At 42.0% G+C, this 14,147-nt stretch overlaps 2 protein-coding genes across 7 annotated transcripts in view; both read left to right on the plus strand.

The window, feature by feature from the left end:
- The first annotated feature begins 1,362 nt into the window (after window positions 1-1,362).
- Window positions 1,363-4,526, plus strand: LOC115567209 (tumor necrosis factor receptor superfamily member 6B-like). The gene is made up of 5 exons (XM_030393566.1): window positions 1,363-1,383; window positions 2,636-3,026; window positions 3,261-3,440; window positions 3,544-3,625; window positions 3,751-4,526. The coding sequence occupies exons 1-5, from the start codon at window positions 1,363-1,365 to the stop codon at window positions 3,974-3,976; spliced, it is 900 nt and encodes a 299-aa protein (XP_030249426.1). The 3' UTR covers window positions 3,977-4,526.
- Window positions 4,527-5,759: 1,233 nt separating this feature from the next.
- Window positions 5,760-14,147, plus strand: part of LOC115567597 (F-actin-uncapping protein LRRC16A) — a 75,908-nt gene continuing 67,520 nt past the window's right edge. For 5 of the 6 annotated variants that reach the window (XM_030394329.1, XM_030394333.1, XM_030394331.1 and 2 more), the window contains exons 1-2: window positions 5,760-6,334; window positions 10,626-10,723. In XM_030394329.1, coding sequence (XP_030250189.1) covers window positions 6,295-6,334; window positions 10,626-10,723 — 138 coding nt within the window. In that variant the 5' untranslated portion in view covers window positions 5,760-6,294. The remainder of the gene's footprint in view (window positions 6,335-10,625; window positions 10,724-14,147) is intronic. The other variant, XM_030394334.1, reaches the window with a different exon arrangement.

Raw genomic sequence — 14,147 nt, forward strand, 5'->3', positions numbered from 1 at the left:
TTCTCACAGTTCCTTTCTCACTCTAAGCTAACATCCACTTAGTGAGCAATAAACCACACCTTGAAGTTCTCTACAGCCGGCATCACTCAGGCGCAGTTGAAAGTTCTGAAAAACGAATATGTTGTAAACCTTTACACACAGACGATGATGAAAATTTCACATGAAAACATTGTACCTAGTCAAATACAAGATGATTTCACGAATATGGAAAATTCCCTGAGATTTATGCAAAAGAGGAGATTCTCAAACTCATGTGGACCCAAAAGAAGACAATGGTATGTACTACACTCATTCTTATTCATTATAAACACACCTGACAGTATTTTTTCACATACGTTAGAGGAAACATGAGTGGTGATATGAGGCACTGTTTGACTCATCACAGTACAATTAATCTCAATTTGCTTAACCAGCACACTGTGCACACTGTACCTACTGTTCAGTGACTCACAATCTTTCAAAGGAAAAGCTGACTGATGAGCACACTGACACATACAGGCTGTTTCAACAACCGGTTAGCGGAAAATAACCAAAGAAACTTTTTATGGCTTTTATCACCCGATGTGATGATGATGACGATCTGCGTGCATTTGACAGTAACAGTTTCAATAACGTTTGCATTATGAATCTCTGATACAGTTCATCAGCATTGTTGCTCAACTTAGGTAAATTCAAAATTAAACAATTTAATCTTCAAGCATTTCATTCACAGAAAAATGAGTGCAGAGTGAAATAGAGTGCAATGTCAACTTTTACATCAACTTCACAAAATATCGAATATAAGTATGTGTGGAGAGGTTTATTTATTTTCTTCAAAATGAACCATTTAAATGGTTAGCGATGTCAAGACTTTGCTTACCAAAAGAAAACTAAAAACAGAATTTCACAGACCTTATGCTGTGGTGATTATTCTTTTTAAAATCTTCTTTTTAAAAAAAAATAAAAAAATCTTTTGTGGGATTATTTTTTATTTCTTTTTACTTGATAATACAGCAGGTCAAAAAGTATCATGAGAGAGAGTAGTGGAAAGATGTGTACCAGTTCTATAGTTTACATTTCCGGTTTACAGGATATTTGAATGTCAAATTCATGAACTTTGAATACATTCCATGAAAATGCAAAGCTGGTTTTGTAGAAAGACAATGAGAGAACCAGAAACATCACACATGATGGTATTCCACTGAATAAATAATACTGAATATAGCCTTCAGTTGGGTACTTGTCCGAAATTCATCTTAACTTGAGGGCGGAGGATCTCTGACTTTTGGATTAACCACAAACACCCACGCAGTCGTAGTTCCTCCAACACTATAAAATGGACCCTGATTCTGCTGTCAAACTGTCTTCAACAGAAGCCACGAAATGCACATCATCATCAGCATGGTGAGTATTCTCTATAACAATATACTATGAAGTGTAAGATGATACAATCCAGCAAAGACAGATGATTATTAGTGATGCTTTAGAAGATATTGGATAAAAAAAATATATGGAAATTAATCATCAGGCAGATGAGATTTTTTAACGTTTCATGTTAATTCTCAAGCAACATGAAGAAATACCTCAAACAGAATGTCTTTGAGTGAATTGAGAAATGTTTGTTGCTTTTTACTTCATTGGAAATAGATCTAAAGCAAAATGGACTGAAACTGTACTGCTCCAAATCAGGGACTTTATTATTGCTTTACTGCTGAAGCCACATTGTTTCCTCAGATTCTTTAAGTGAAATCACTTTGTCACTTTGAATTTACACTTTGCAGCACTGTCTACTTCTTTTTAACCCATAAAGACGTACAAATAAAAAATCTTTGCAGTGGAACAAGACAAATTTAGACTTTACTCTGGTTGTGATTCAATCAGGTAGTTCTCAAAAAGGAATGTTTTGGTCTTTGCACTGTAAAATTGGACAAAGTGACTTTACAAAAAAAAAGATGAAGAAACCAATTGCCTCAAAATGACCAAGTAAAGCGGACTAAGAATTCGAAGTTGTTAAAACTTTTTTTGCTCGAACAACTTAAATTCAATAGTTTACTTTACTTGGAGATTCTGAGGTAATCGGTTTCCTGATTTTGTTAAAGTAAAGTCAACTTTAAAAATGTACAGTGAACACTGGGTCCACATTGGTGCCCCCATGTTTGACAGAATGTTGTGAAAGTGCCCTCTTTGATGCCCTTCAGGTGTCCTTTCTGCATGCTGGTGCCTCACAGCATACAGCTGGTGCCTCCTTATATTTTTTCATCCCTGTCCCTCAAACACCATGAGTCCGCCACTGTCCACTTTGCCTGGTAATTCTGACAAGTTTTAAAGTAAAGTCATCTTTTTAAAGGTATAGTGTTTGTGGCAGCATCAGTTAAGAGAGACACCTGATGCCTGCTGCAGAAATAATCAATTACAGTAATCAAGACCTTGACAATTTCCAGTCTTTTGAAAACATTTTATGTCTCCAGCTTCATTCTATCACTGTAATATTCTTGTTTTTTTATATTTGGTTGTGGTATCAGCATCCTGTATCCTTCTTGAAAGTAATAATCACTCAACCGGTGACAGTAGTGCTGTAGGCTATCACAACACTGAGCAGTGGTAAAGTCAGTGGTAACAGCTAGCAGTAAAACAATAATCACTGTGCTCTCCTCAGATTCTCTCACCGCTGCTCGTCCTGCTCTCCGCTGTCCTCTGCGGTGCCTCAGCGCAAGGCTCCGTTCCCACATATGAGCGCCGCGACCCGCTCACGGGGGCAACCCTCACCTGCGACAAGTGTCCGCCCGGCACACACATGGCCGCGCACTGCACGGCAACCACGCCTACCAGATGTGAGCTGTGCCAAACCGAACATTTCACCGAGTTCTGGAACTACCTGCCAAGGTGTCTGTATTGCAGCAACGTCTGCGTTGACAACCAGGTGGTGGAGAGGGAGTGCACAGTGACAGCCAACAGGGTGTGCCGGTGTGTGGACGGCTTCTACGGGGCCGACGACTTCTGTATCAGACACAAAGAGTGCGCGCCCGGGAGCGGTGTTGTGACAAAAGGTATTTAACGGGGGAAAGAAAGTTTCTACTTTTAGCCTCCTTGTTTTCTTATTTGTTAGATTTTTTTTATTATTATCTTAATTTCAGTTTTCATCAATCAGGCAACATTTTACAAGAGTAGCAACCATAAAAACCACTGAATTGAAGGGGAAATCTGAGATACGCGCGATAATCTGGGGTCTAACGGTATTTAGAAAACAATATAATGACACCAGATGCATTTCTTTTCTATAGGTACGTCACAAACGGACACTGTTTGTGAACAGTGTACCGAGGGCTCCTTCTCCAACGCAACTTCTGCGCTGGAGGCGTGCGTAAATCACCAGGTATGCCCGAGCGGACAGATCGCGCTCCTCTCCGGCTCCATCTACCACGACACAGTGTGCGGCACCTGCCGGGATCTTGAGCGTGGAGGTGTGTACTTTGTGTAGTTAACTTTTAACACTCACTTCTAACAGTTATGGCAGCAGGTCAACACAGTTTGGATTTCAATCTCAGGCTGTTCCTTTCCTCTCAGGTGAGACGTCCACGGACTTCTACTCAGGGCTCTTCAGTATGCACAGGATGCGCGTGACAAAACTGAGGAAATTTGTCACCAGGTGAGCACGCAAGCTGCGATCCCCTCAGCAGATCACTTTACCTCTCTCTTTACTGTCTTCCACGTGTGAACTCCTCCCACCACCTCTCCAGTACATGCTAACAAACCATCGTCTCCCTCCAACAGGTACATTTACAAGTCAGGAGAGGCGAGGCGCGTCAGGGACACATCTGTCCCCAGACAGAGAGGTCTTCTCATGGATGAAATCAGAGGGTGGCTGGCCGAGGCTTCACGGGACCAGCTGAAGAGACTGCCAGAGATGCTGAGGGCCACACAGCTCACTGCCATGGCAGATAAACTAGACAAGAGGCTGGAAGAGATTAGGCAGGGTGGAAACTGTAGTTCAGTGTAACACTGATGTTCTCAAACGACTGACGGAGTCTCATATGTAGTTTAGAATAACACATTGGCCTACCTCTTTCTCTCATTTGGCATTTTTGCCCATTTGAAAACAAGTAGTTGAACCTTTTTTTTTTATCATTTTGTCTGTTAACCAAGAGTGTCTGTAAGGTTGAAGGGATGTTTCATAGAAATACTATCATTTATGTTGCTGAGAAACGTTCATATTGATCTGAATACAAAGTGAAAGCTGTCTTCAACAATATGTTGGAAACTATACTGCCTTCAGACTTGTTTGTGTATTTTAAGTCCGACCAGTTTTGTTTATAAGAAAGGAAAAAGAACAAATTGTGCAAATTTGGGAGAAATTTTACGAATAACCGTAAAATATGGAATTAAAAAAATGCCATTGTCACACAGAAACTCAGGTTCGGAAAGTAATCTTAGACTCAATTGAATGTTATCATATACATGTATGACGTAGTTTGAAATTTTGTGATGTCAAACTGAAAACTTTTACATGTCACTCAGGCAGCTAAATAAAGTTATGTTATGCATTTTTACAATGGTTGTAACCTGTTCAATCCAGAAAATCACTGCAGCAGCATGCAGGGTGTAATTTAACCAAATCGCCACTAGATGTCGCCATCGCTCCTCTGCTGCTCTGCCCAAACGAGTGGTCTGTAATAGCAGCCTGTCTCTCATTGACTTACTGTTATAACTGTTAAAACCAGACCATGGTCAGTGTCAAAGTGAGCTGAAAGAATTCTGTCACTTTATTCAAAAGTTTGTTTGCTTTTTTTAACGTGCAGAATAGACAAAAAAGGCATAAATGCGTGTGTATTCTTGCCTCTGCCGGGGATGTTTTTCGCCTGTGTCAGTTTGTCAGTTGGTTGGTTTGTCAGCAGGATTACACAAAAACCATCAAATGGATTTCCACTAAACTTGGATGGACAATGGGTCTCGGCCCAGAATAGACTCCCTTTAACTTTTGGTGCTCATCTGGATTAAGGGACGAATCCAGGTTTGTTTTTCTTCACACTTTCTTTGATTATTTGGGAATTCAGCATTTTTGTCAATTTCTCAGAGAAAAAAAAAGCAGGCGTATTTAGGTGGCTGGTATCAATCAGTGAGTACAATCTGATGCAGAGTTTAATAACATCCAGGTTTTTAGTTTTATTTTATATTGGTTTTGGTTTTATTGGAGGAGACAGTAGGGCCTTGGTGGAGGTATGCGCTTTACTGACTGCCCTTCTAGTGCTAGATATGGTCAGGATGCACACTGTCATACTTTCACCATAATGATAACACTTATTCTGGAAATCCTTGGATATGAAATTTTCTTATCTGAATTCACATAATTCATTTCTTTATGACGACACCTCCTGTATCAACGATGACATGCACTTATAGGCTATTCCCAGTGCAGGTGCAGCTGGACAGTTTGTGGTATTTTCAATTATTTTGTGTTATCCTTATTAACATAAAAAGGGAATGGGCCTCTCTGCAGGGGTATGGCTCCTGCTCCCACAGGGATTTAGTCTCTAGCTTCACATGTAGGACTGATTTCAGAGCCCTTCCTATGGGCTACTTACAGTAGGTCAGTATTAATCTCCTACATTATGATTATTATCCATTGGGAATAACAGGAGTTCAGCTCAGGGGATTGGGATCCCGTGAAAACCTTCCACGGACCGCTAGAGGTCCCTGGTTCCCATCTCGAGCGCCGCCTGTGCCGCCTGCTCATTAATATCAGTCTGACACCACCACCACCACCACCACCCACGCCCCCTCCTGCCACGCCACACCGCGCCGGCATCGCATCGGCTCCCTGGCTGTCGCATCACCGAGCGGGGAGGGGCCCGGGTCTCCTCCATTGGCTGCCGCTGCTGTATCACCGACAGCTTTACGGTAGGGCCCCGGCCGGAGAGGATGTGTTCGCGCGGTGCTCTGTTCATCTCCCCCGAGGCGCACGATCTGCGGGATTTCACCATGATTCTAAGAAGCCTCTAGCGGTGTGGTTTTTTTTTGCGTCCGACCTTCTTCCTCAGCACGCAGCTTCGGAACCCGCTTCGACCCCGAAATAAGAGATGCGCTCGGATAAACGCGGGTACATTGTCCGGACACCGCGAGAGGAGAGGAGCATGTAACCGGGAGAAACGCACCGGCGGCGGCGGAGGAGGAGGACCCACCTGACACCCCTCTCTCTCTCTCTTTCTCTCTCTCTCGCTCTTTCTTTACTCCTCGTTTTCACGCAATCCTAGCCTTCTCTGACTGAACTCTTCTGGCTGTGTGTTTTTAATTTTTTGGGGGATATTATCTTCAGCAAAAATGAGCGAAGAAGTGTCAGAGGTCCCCAAAGAGCTTCTGGGTAAGAACAGACACGGATCATTTGTGGCCATGTGTCCGGACTGGAACAATCACAGATGCTTGTCTCCACAACTCACAGTGTTGCATGTGGCTCCACGGTCAGATACATCCCATAACATACTTGCACACAGGCGTGCTGAGACACAATAGTCCTGCTATCATCTCCTCATAGTGGTGATCATTCATACCCAACCCATGTCCAGTTCTGTTTGGATTAAATTCTAGTGACTGGTTACTGAAATATGCTGTGTGTGTATATAAGCTGTGTACACACAGAGCACTGCTGCTGCTGCGGATCAAGGTGCCTGTACTGTTGATGTACTGTGGACTACACCATAGTCTATATTTGGAAGAAAAGCCAAATAGTTTAGATGTGAGCGGCCAGCCTGTCATTCTCCCTCTGCTTGTAACTTCCACAGGCTTATTTTTCCACACTTGAAGCCTCCCTCTGTCTGCCGGCTTTCTTCTGATTTATTTGTCCTGGTTGTGGACATACCTTCAGAGTCCTCACAGGCTGTTTGGCTCCGGCTCGGGGCTGTCTTTGTTTGGCAAAGTGGCTCAGTTTTTGACACCTCACTGCAATGTTGGATTAGCTTTTCTCCTTCCATCTCAAGTGGACACACACACACACACACACACACAGTGCTCCTCTGGCTCTGTTTATGTCTTAAAGAGACTTGAAGTGCATGCTGTAGTGTAGATGAGGCTCAAAAGGAAAATGCTTGGTCATGCAGTCACTTGGTCAGCCATGCATGCATTCATTCACTGAGTCACCGAGTTTCTCAGGCAGTCAGGCGCTTTTTTTTTGTGCTTTTTTTTTTTTTTAACTCCGTCAACGTATCTGTGGTCTCATAAGGAGACTTGTGCCCTCACAAGGCTGTTTGTTTTCTCTGTTATTTGGCCTGTTTTAGCTCTCACAAGGAAGAAGGAGCAGAGGCTGTTACAGTTTGATGTGGGAATTTCAACCTGGTAATGTTAAAGTATTCTTAGCACAGTGTCTTACTCAATGTGTTCAGTATAAAGCTTAAAGGAGAAGTTCGCCCATACATGAAAATTCAGTCATCACAGTTTACGCTGGCCCTCGTGCAGATGGAAAGTTGGCGGAAGTTTCGTAGTCCACAAAACATTTCAGGAGCGTCGCAGCGAAAACAGCGTTTTACGGCATCTCCTAAACAACTGAAGTAGACAGGGACTAGTTTAAAATTTTAAAAGAAACAAGGGAAAATAGCCATAAAATTGCCCCATACAGCTTGGCGAGCTTAATCCAAGTCTCGAGAAGCCTTGAGGTCTAAAATTGATTTGACACGTCACTTCCATTTCAGACATGGTGCACGCTAACACTTTTAGCTTAGCTGTTAGAATTCAGGGCTTCCTGCTTTTTGTTTATTTTTAGTTTTGTTTTTTGCGTTTCGAAACAAAACCTGATTTTCTTCAGTTGTTAAGTAGAATGCTGCAATGCTGTTTTGCTGTGCAGCTCCAGAAATTTTTTGCGACTATGAAACTTCACCTGATTTTCCATCAGCACGGGGGCGATTTAGATAATGACTGATTAATTTTAGTAAAAGTTATCCTTAAAGTTTCCCCTTGAAGCAGCTTCAAAGATGTTAAACTCATCTTGTTTCACTCTGTCTGACAGAATCATATGCTGTTCATTCCATGTCAGCTCGCTCCTGCTCTTCACTTCAGCTGCACAGTGTTTACACTGAGAGAAATATTCAAAGAGGAGAATCAAGTTTGTTGCTGCACCTTCCCATCAGTTGGACATATTCCTGAAGTGTCTCTTATTGGTGTCTTTTTTTTAATCTCCATTTTTATTACCTCTCTTCAACACTTTTCCCTGTTCCAGCTGACTAATGTGCTCAACAATGCATACTTAACATGAGGAATTTGGTTTGTCATGAGATCCTAATGTCATGACGTGTTGTCTGGAGGAGTATATAACCAGCCATTGTTGGAAACATCCACTGGTGCGGGTGATTCAGCATTATACAAGATCCCTCCTGGCATCCAGCACATAGAAGGAATATCAGCTGCCTCGTCTCGTAGGATTAGTTGAAGGTGCAGAAGCTAAGAACATAACTGCTTTCAAGGAACTAACATGGATTGACTGTGTTGCACACATTGAGAAACTGTGTATTCAAAGAATTATGATGTCTGGGAAATGTTTTAGTGTCAAGGAGGTTCCTCAATTCAACAGAGTTCAAGAACATGATAAGATTTTTATTTTTTTTTTTTTTTTTGGCGAAGCTTTAAAATTCATTCATTCCTTAATTTCTTTCTTGATTTGAAAGAAATGCTGGTAGATAAGGTCACATCAGACAACTTCCTGATATATTCATGTTTCATACTGAATAAATTAACTTCTCTGTCTTATATTGACCTTTTTTGTTCAGATTTGTTTGACTGATCCAATAGGCTACAACCAATCCCAAAGCATGTTTTTTTCTTAAACACCTCCAAATGTTTCCTCTTTGGAGTGACCACTAAAACACCGCAGGTCAGATCTGTGACATCACCAACACACTCATCTGGATCGGTTGAGGGTCATTACATTTGACTTTATGAGCTTGTGAATTGTTTGTCTGAGCTTTTACAGGGCCATAGGTCCCCCATTTCCCCGCCTCCCACACGAGTCCCCCACTCATGTCTTAATATGAACCACTGTGCAGCTGGTTGTTAATATATCCTGTCCTGTCACAGTTCTAACGAATGAGCAGAAATAGTGAATTAGAAATGATATATTAGAGACTGTCAGGAGCATTTTCTGTCTGGGGCCAAAAACTGCTCGGGCTCATTAAAACATAGAAGGTTTTCATTTTGTGTAGAGACCCACTGGAGACATCTCTGTGACTTATTGGATGTCTGATGATATTGTTTTTAGAGAAGCTGCAGCAGGATATGGCGCACATTCTCAGGCTGGCAGATGAACCACTTTGCACTTTTCCTAATTATTAGTTTCACTTTGATCTGATGATGGTTTGAGGATGCCTGTGGGCGAGGATATACACATACCAGCACAGATGTACACACACACACAGAATCGCACTCTGTCTCAGACACATGTGTGCACAGGCTGTCAGCCGCTGCGTGGTGGGTTGAAGCAGGAGCGTGGAGAGGTGGCTGACCCAGTACTGCTCTCTTAGCCGGGTCCCTGGCAGTGGTGACTCATACCGGGTGTGAACCATAAATCTAAACAACACACACATATTAAGGAAAGATTATTTTCATCACTGATTAACCTGGTAATTTTTAAAGGAGTTTGTAAAGTATAGAGAATATGGACAAATGGGAAATCACAAACTCCCAAGTCCAAGGTGATCATTACAAATGAATTTTGTTTTGCGCCATCAGGAGGTCGAGATTGTGGTTCAGATTGATGTCTTAAAGTATTTGATGGATTGCCATGACATTTTATAATACGTTTTGTAAGATTTCTTGCACCGATCTTGTTCAATAATTCAGTAAATGATGACCCAAAAAAAGTAACCATATTCCTACCATTCTCAGTCATACCTTGAGTTTGGTGTTTGTTAACAAATACTTATAAACTACACTCAACTCAGATAGCTAAAATAAAAAAAATAGCATCTAGCTCAAAACATCCCAACCTCAGACAGCCTCATTGTTGGTAGTGCGGCTGCAGACACTTAAGCGAGCAATTTTGTAAGATACAGCCAGAATTGCGGTTTATAACATTCAAAATATGAACGTTATCAACAGAGTGTGAAGAAGCAACAGTGTTGAAGATGTCTGCTGAAGTTAGCATGCTAACCAGCTAGCCCCAGGCCGGCCTGTCTAATAATAGTCTACCACTTTGTATCAGCAAGAGGTGACAGTCTGATAGGTATATGGTTTATCTTTCCACCGTCACCATCGGGTTCTAAAATTGAAACGACATTCATCATCATAGAATTTTTAATGAATTCCCTCTTATCTACTGTAATAGCTTATTATGTGAGGACGAGAACACAGTTTAGTAGTTTGACTGAATGAGTCACAGACTAGAAGAAAAGAGACCAAACCTGATACAACGAAATCAGACTTTTAAAGAGCTTAAGACTGGAAAAACTGGAAGCGAAATCATTCCTCCTTTGGTGTGTCGTCAAATCCCCCCCGTGTCAGAAATCTACTGATCAGAGTTAAGCCTCTGTGGGAATCGACCTATGGAATAAGGAGATGCTTTTTGTCATGCATGATAAACCACTCGACAGCAATCTTTTCTCTTCCTGCGCCGATGTTTCCAAATTGGAGTATCTCCTTATTTGATCTCTTCTCTCCTCTTCCCTGTGCAGAGAGTGTGAGGGATGCAGTGGGGAGGAAGGTGAAGCTGTCGCTGAGGAAGAGAGTCAAGCTGGAGATCAAAGGAGACAAGACGGAGAACAGAGTCTTGGTGAGTCAATTCCTGCTGCTGCTTTCAAGATACTTCTTTATTAGGAGCAACGCAATCTTTGTCCGTCTTTACAAACCTCGCATGTGAAATGTGCAGTTGAAAGAACACCAAAAAATCCTCCATGCTTTATTCTCTCTTTAGCACTTGAAAGGCCTGTATTATTTCTCAGCGAGCATCACTTCAGTGCATTATTACTCGGTCCACTTCAAGTTCATGCTTTGATTTTGAGTTTCATTTTCTGTGGATCAAAGATGGAGACGTTGTGAGAAAAATTCATGGTTCATGTTCGTACCATCTCCTGTCTTTAGTTAGTCTGGGGACTGTTTGAGTGGGGTCAGGTGAGACGGGGAGGGCAGCATTGTTGTAATGTAGTCACGGGAAAATGTCAAAACTCTTTCCAAAAGACATCATTATCTTTCAGTCCCGCTGGTCAGATTCACTGTAATTGGAACCAGTGTTATCTTAAATGCAGATGGGCTTCCTCCAGCACTATTCATATGTGAGCAGGTTTTTATAAATGATTGCCAGTGTCCTTTCCAGTATCTGGGTGGTGTGATTTCCTCTGTAGGGCATATGTGTGCCAGCAAGACAAGTGTTGCACAAGATCTGACTGACTAATGATTTATGATTTTTTTTGTTGAAGCGAAGCCATGGATTCAGTTAGTAACATTGCTGGCCATGACTTTGGTAAATGGAGACCTATTGTAGTTTTTTTTCCCTTTTGTCCTTTCCTTCAGCGTGTCGTACCGGTTCTTGTGCAAGGAAAAGGTCTTGAAAGTTAGAAAGGTCAAAGTACTAGCCAACAGAAGCTCCTCTCTCCCACAGAAAACACTGCTCCTGAAACGCCATTCATTCATTCGTCAATCGTCCCAGAGTAGCAGATTTATGGACTTTTAGTCACAATGAACAGTGGAGATAATGTTATCCTTGGAAAGTTTTGTTTTATGGCTCCCAGAAGGAGTCCGATTTTGATGCAATGTGTTGCAATAGGTTGCTAAGGGTTTTGAACTGCCTTAACTGCCTGCTGTTGGTGCTGCTGTCGCTGCTACTGCAGACTGTCCTGATCAGTGGGCCATCGCTCACTTACTGTTGTTTTCAGAACACCTACATACACACAGTATCGGCCATCAGAACATTTAAAAACTTCAGGTTCGGACTGTTCTCAGAGGTCTTCATTTAGCTTCAATGAAAGGTCATGCTGAAACAATAAAAGCAGCAGCTATAGTTAAACTGAACAGTCCAGTACTGAGGTCATTCTTTCACCCGGTCACACCTCTGACTGCAAATCCATGTCAGCCCTTATTGTGTCCGTTGGTGGAAATAGCAGCTCAGACCATTAACTACTGGCCGCGGAGCAGTAAATCCACCGAATGCTGAATAATTAATACCTGATGGATCATTAAAAATGCATATTGGCTCTTTTCTGGGCTTAAAGTGGATTAGAAGCTGAAGCTAGTTGAGACAGAATAGTTTCTTGGGTAAATCAGTGTCTGAGCAGGGTTCATAAAGTTTGATGGTTGAATCAGAAACCTTTGGGTTACCGTCGATGAATCGTTTAGTATGCGTAGCTCTGGGTGAATAATTGCAGGAGCCTTTTTAGCCATACAACTCTCAGTGGAATGAGAAGCTTTTAGTTTTACGGCTCTGCGTGTGTGGAATAGACGGGAGATGTAGAAGAGAAAGTTTGAAAGGCCTTGTGAACAGCGGTGCGACAGCCGAGTTGTCTGCTCTAGGATGCGATGAAGTGTGACATTAACAGAACTATCAGTCAGACCCCCCTCGGGCGTGTTTAACTTCAATACACTTGTAGTTCCTGCAGGTGCTTGAACGTGTCATCCAGGGACACAAGCAGATAGAAAGGTGAGAGAGAGAGACGATGAGCTTCACCTTCACATCTCCTGTACTCGCTAAATGAGCCGGGAGCAGGCCGAGGCGGGGCGCAGCAGGAGACAGAGCGAGTCAAATTGCACTTGTCAGTTTATATAATGTAGTTATTAATCGGAGATGCATCATCACTGCTGGAATCTGGAGCCACCAGTGTTGTATGTGCAAGGGATATGAGATCTATAGCACTACTCATTTAAAGCTCTGTGTGGTGAGTTTCTTATCGTGACGTATCGTCTCAGTAGTGTGAGCCCTTCCAGATCATCTTGTGGGGGAAAAAAGACAAGAAAATAGTTTCCTCAGAATTTTGTCAAGTGCTCAGCGTGAGGCAAACCCTCCTGACGTCGTTATGACAACAATGTCACCGCGTGGGAGCCGGACACAGGCTCGTAGTGCGCAGATACGCACAAAACACAATGCAAAGAAGTGGGAGTCAGTGCTGGGAAGTGAGGAATTCCAGCGGAGTGGTTCTGGTATTTCATCCAGACGCAGAGCATGAGAATGACTCGGTGCGTTTGTATCAGCGCTCTGCTTGACCGGACTGAACAAATAAACCACTGTTTGTTGTTCTGCGGAAAAGCAGGGTTCGAGGAAAAGCGATTATGCAGGAAGTGGCCCTCGGAGGGGAACGCAAACATGTCGTGGACTCGCAGCCAGTGAGTGTTGCAGCATCTTGTGTTAGAGGTGATGGAAGAACAACATACTGTCAGATTGTTTTGAGATCAGATGTCGTAATTGGATAAATGTTGTGAAGTGAAACACAGTCTCGAGTGTTTCTGAGAAGTATGATGTTAAAGGATCAGTCTGCTGATTTCAAACATGAAGATCACTTTACTGTCAACATGGTGGTGTAATATCTTGTGTGGCTCTGAGGTCTGCAAATAATATTCATTATCAACTAAACTTACGTTCACAATTTGCCAGACATTTTCCAACCAACAGTCCAAATCCTGAATGACAAAACCAGCAAATGTTTGACAATGATAATTCAGTTATCATGGTAATTTGCAATGAATTTTCTTTCAATCGACTAATCAATCAATGGAGTGATCGTTACAACTCTAGTAGCTCTAGGCGCAACTTTTCATATTGAAAAAAGATCCCTGATGTTGCCACAAACAGCCCACATATTCATTAGTTTATTTATTTGTTTGTTTGTTTAATAAGCTAACTGTAAATGTCAGCAGAAAGCCTATTTTTTCATCTGTAGTCCCTAGATAGCTGTTACATTGTCACCTCTATGAAACAATAAAAAATAAAAAGTAGATTGTTTCATTTTTGCCATTGATTTGGCTATGGATGTGCAAAACTGTAAAAATAAAAATACAAAATGGCCTTTATATATTTACAGTAAATAAATCTCAGGCATGGGTAGCAACAAGAGAAAAATTACAGGGAAAATGAAAACAATAACATGACAAACGTGCGGTCAGCAATGGAAATGAAATTGCAGTTGAGTGTGGGAATGAGTCAGAGGGTGTAATAAAGGTATCAAATTGCAACACACAACAACAATACCAAGCATGTGTGCTTGTACACG

This window comes from Sparus aurata, chromosome 17, assembly GCF_900880675.1.
Source record: "Sparus aurata chromosome 17, fSpaAur1.1, whole genome shotgun sequence".
In the NCBI taxonomy this organism is placed as follows: domain Eukaryota; kingdom Metazoa; phylum Chordata; class Actinopteri; order Spariformes; family Sparidae; genus Sparus; species Sparus aurata.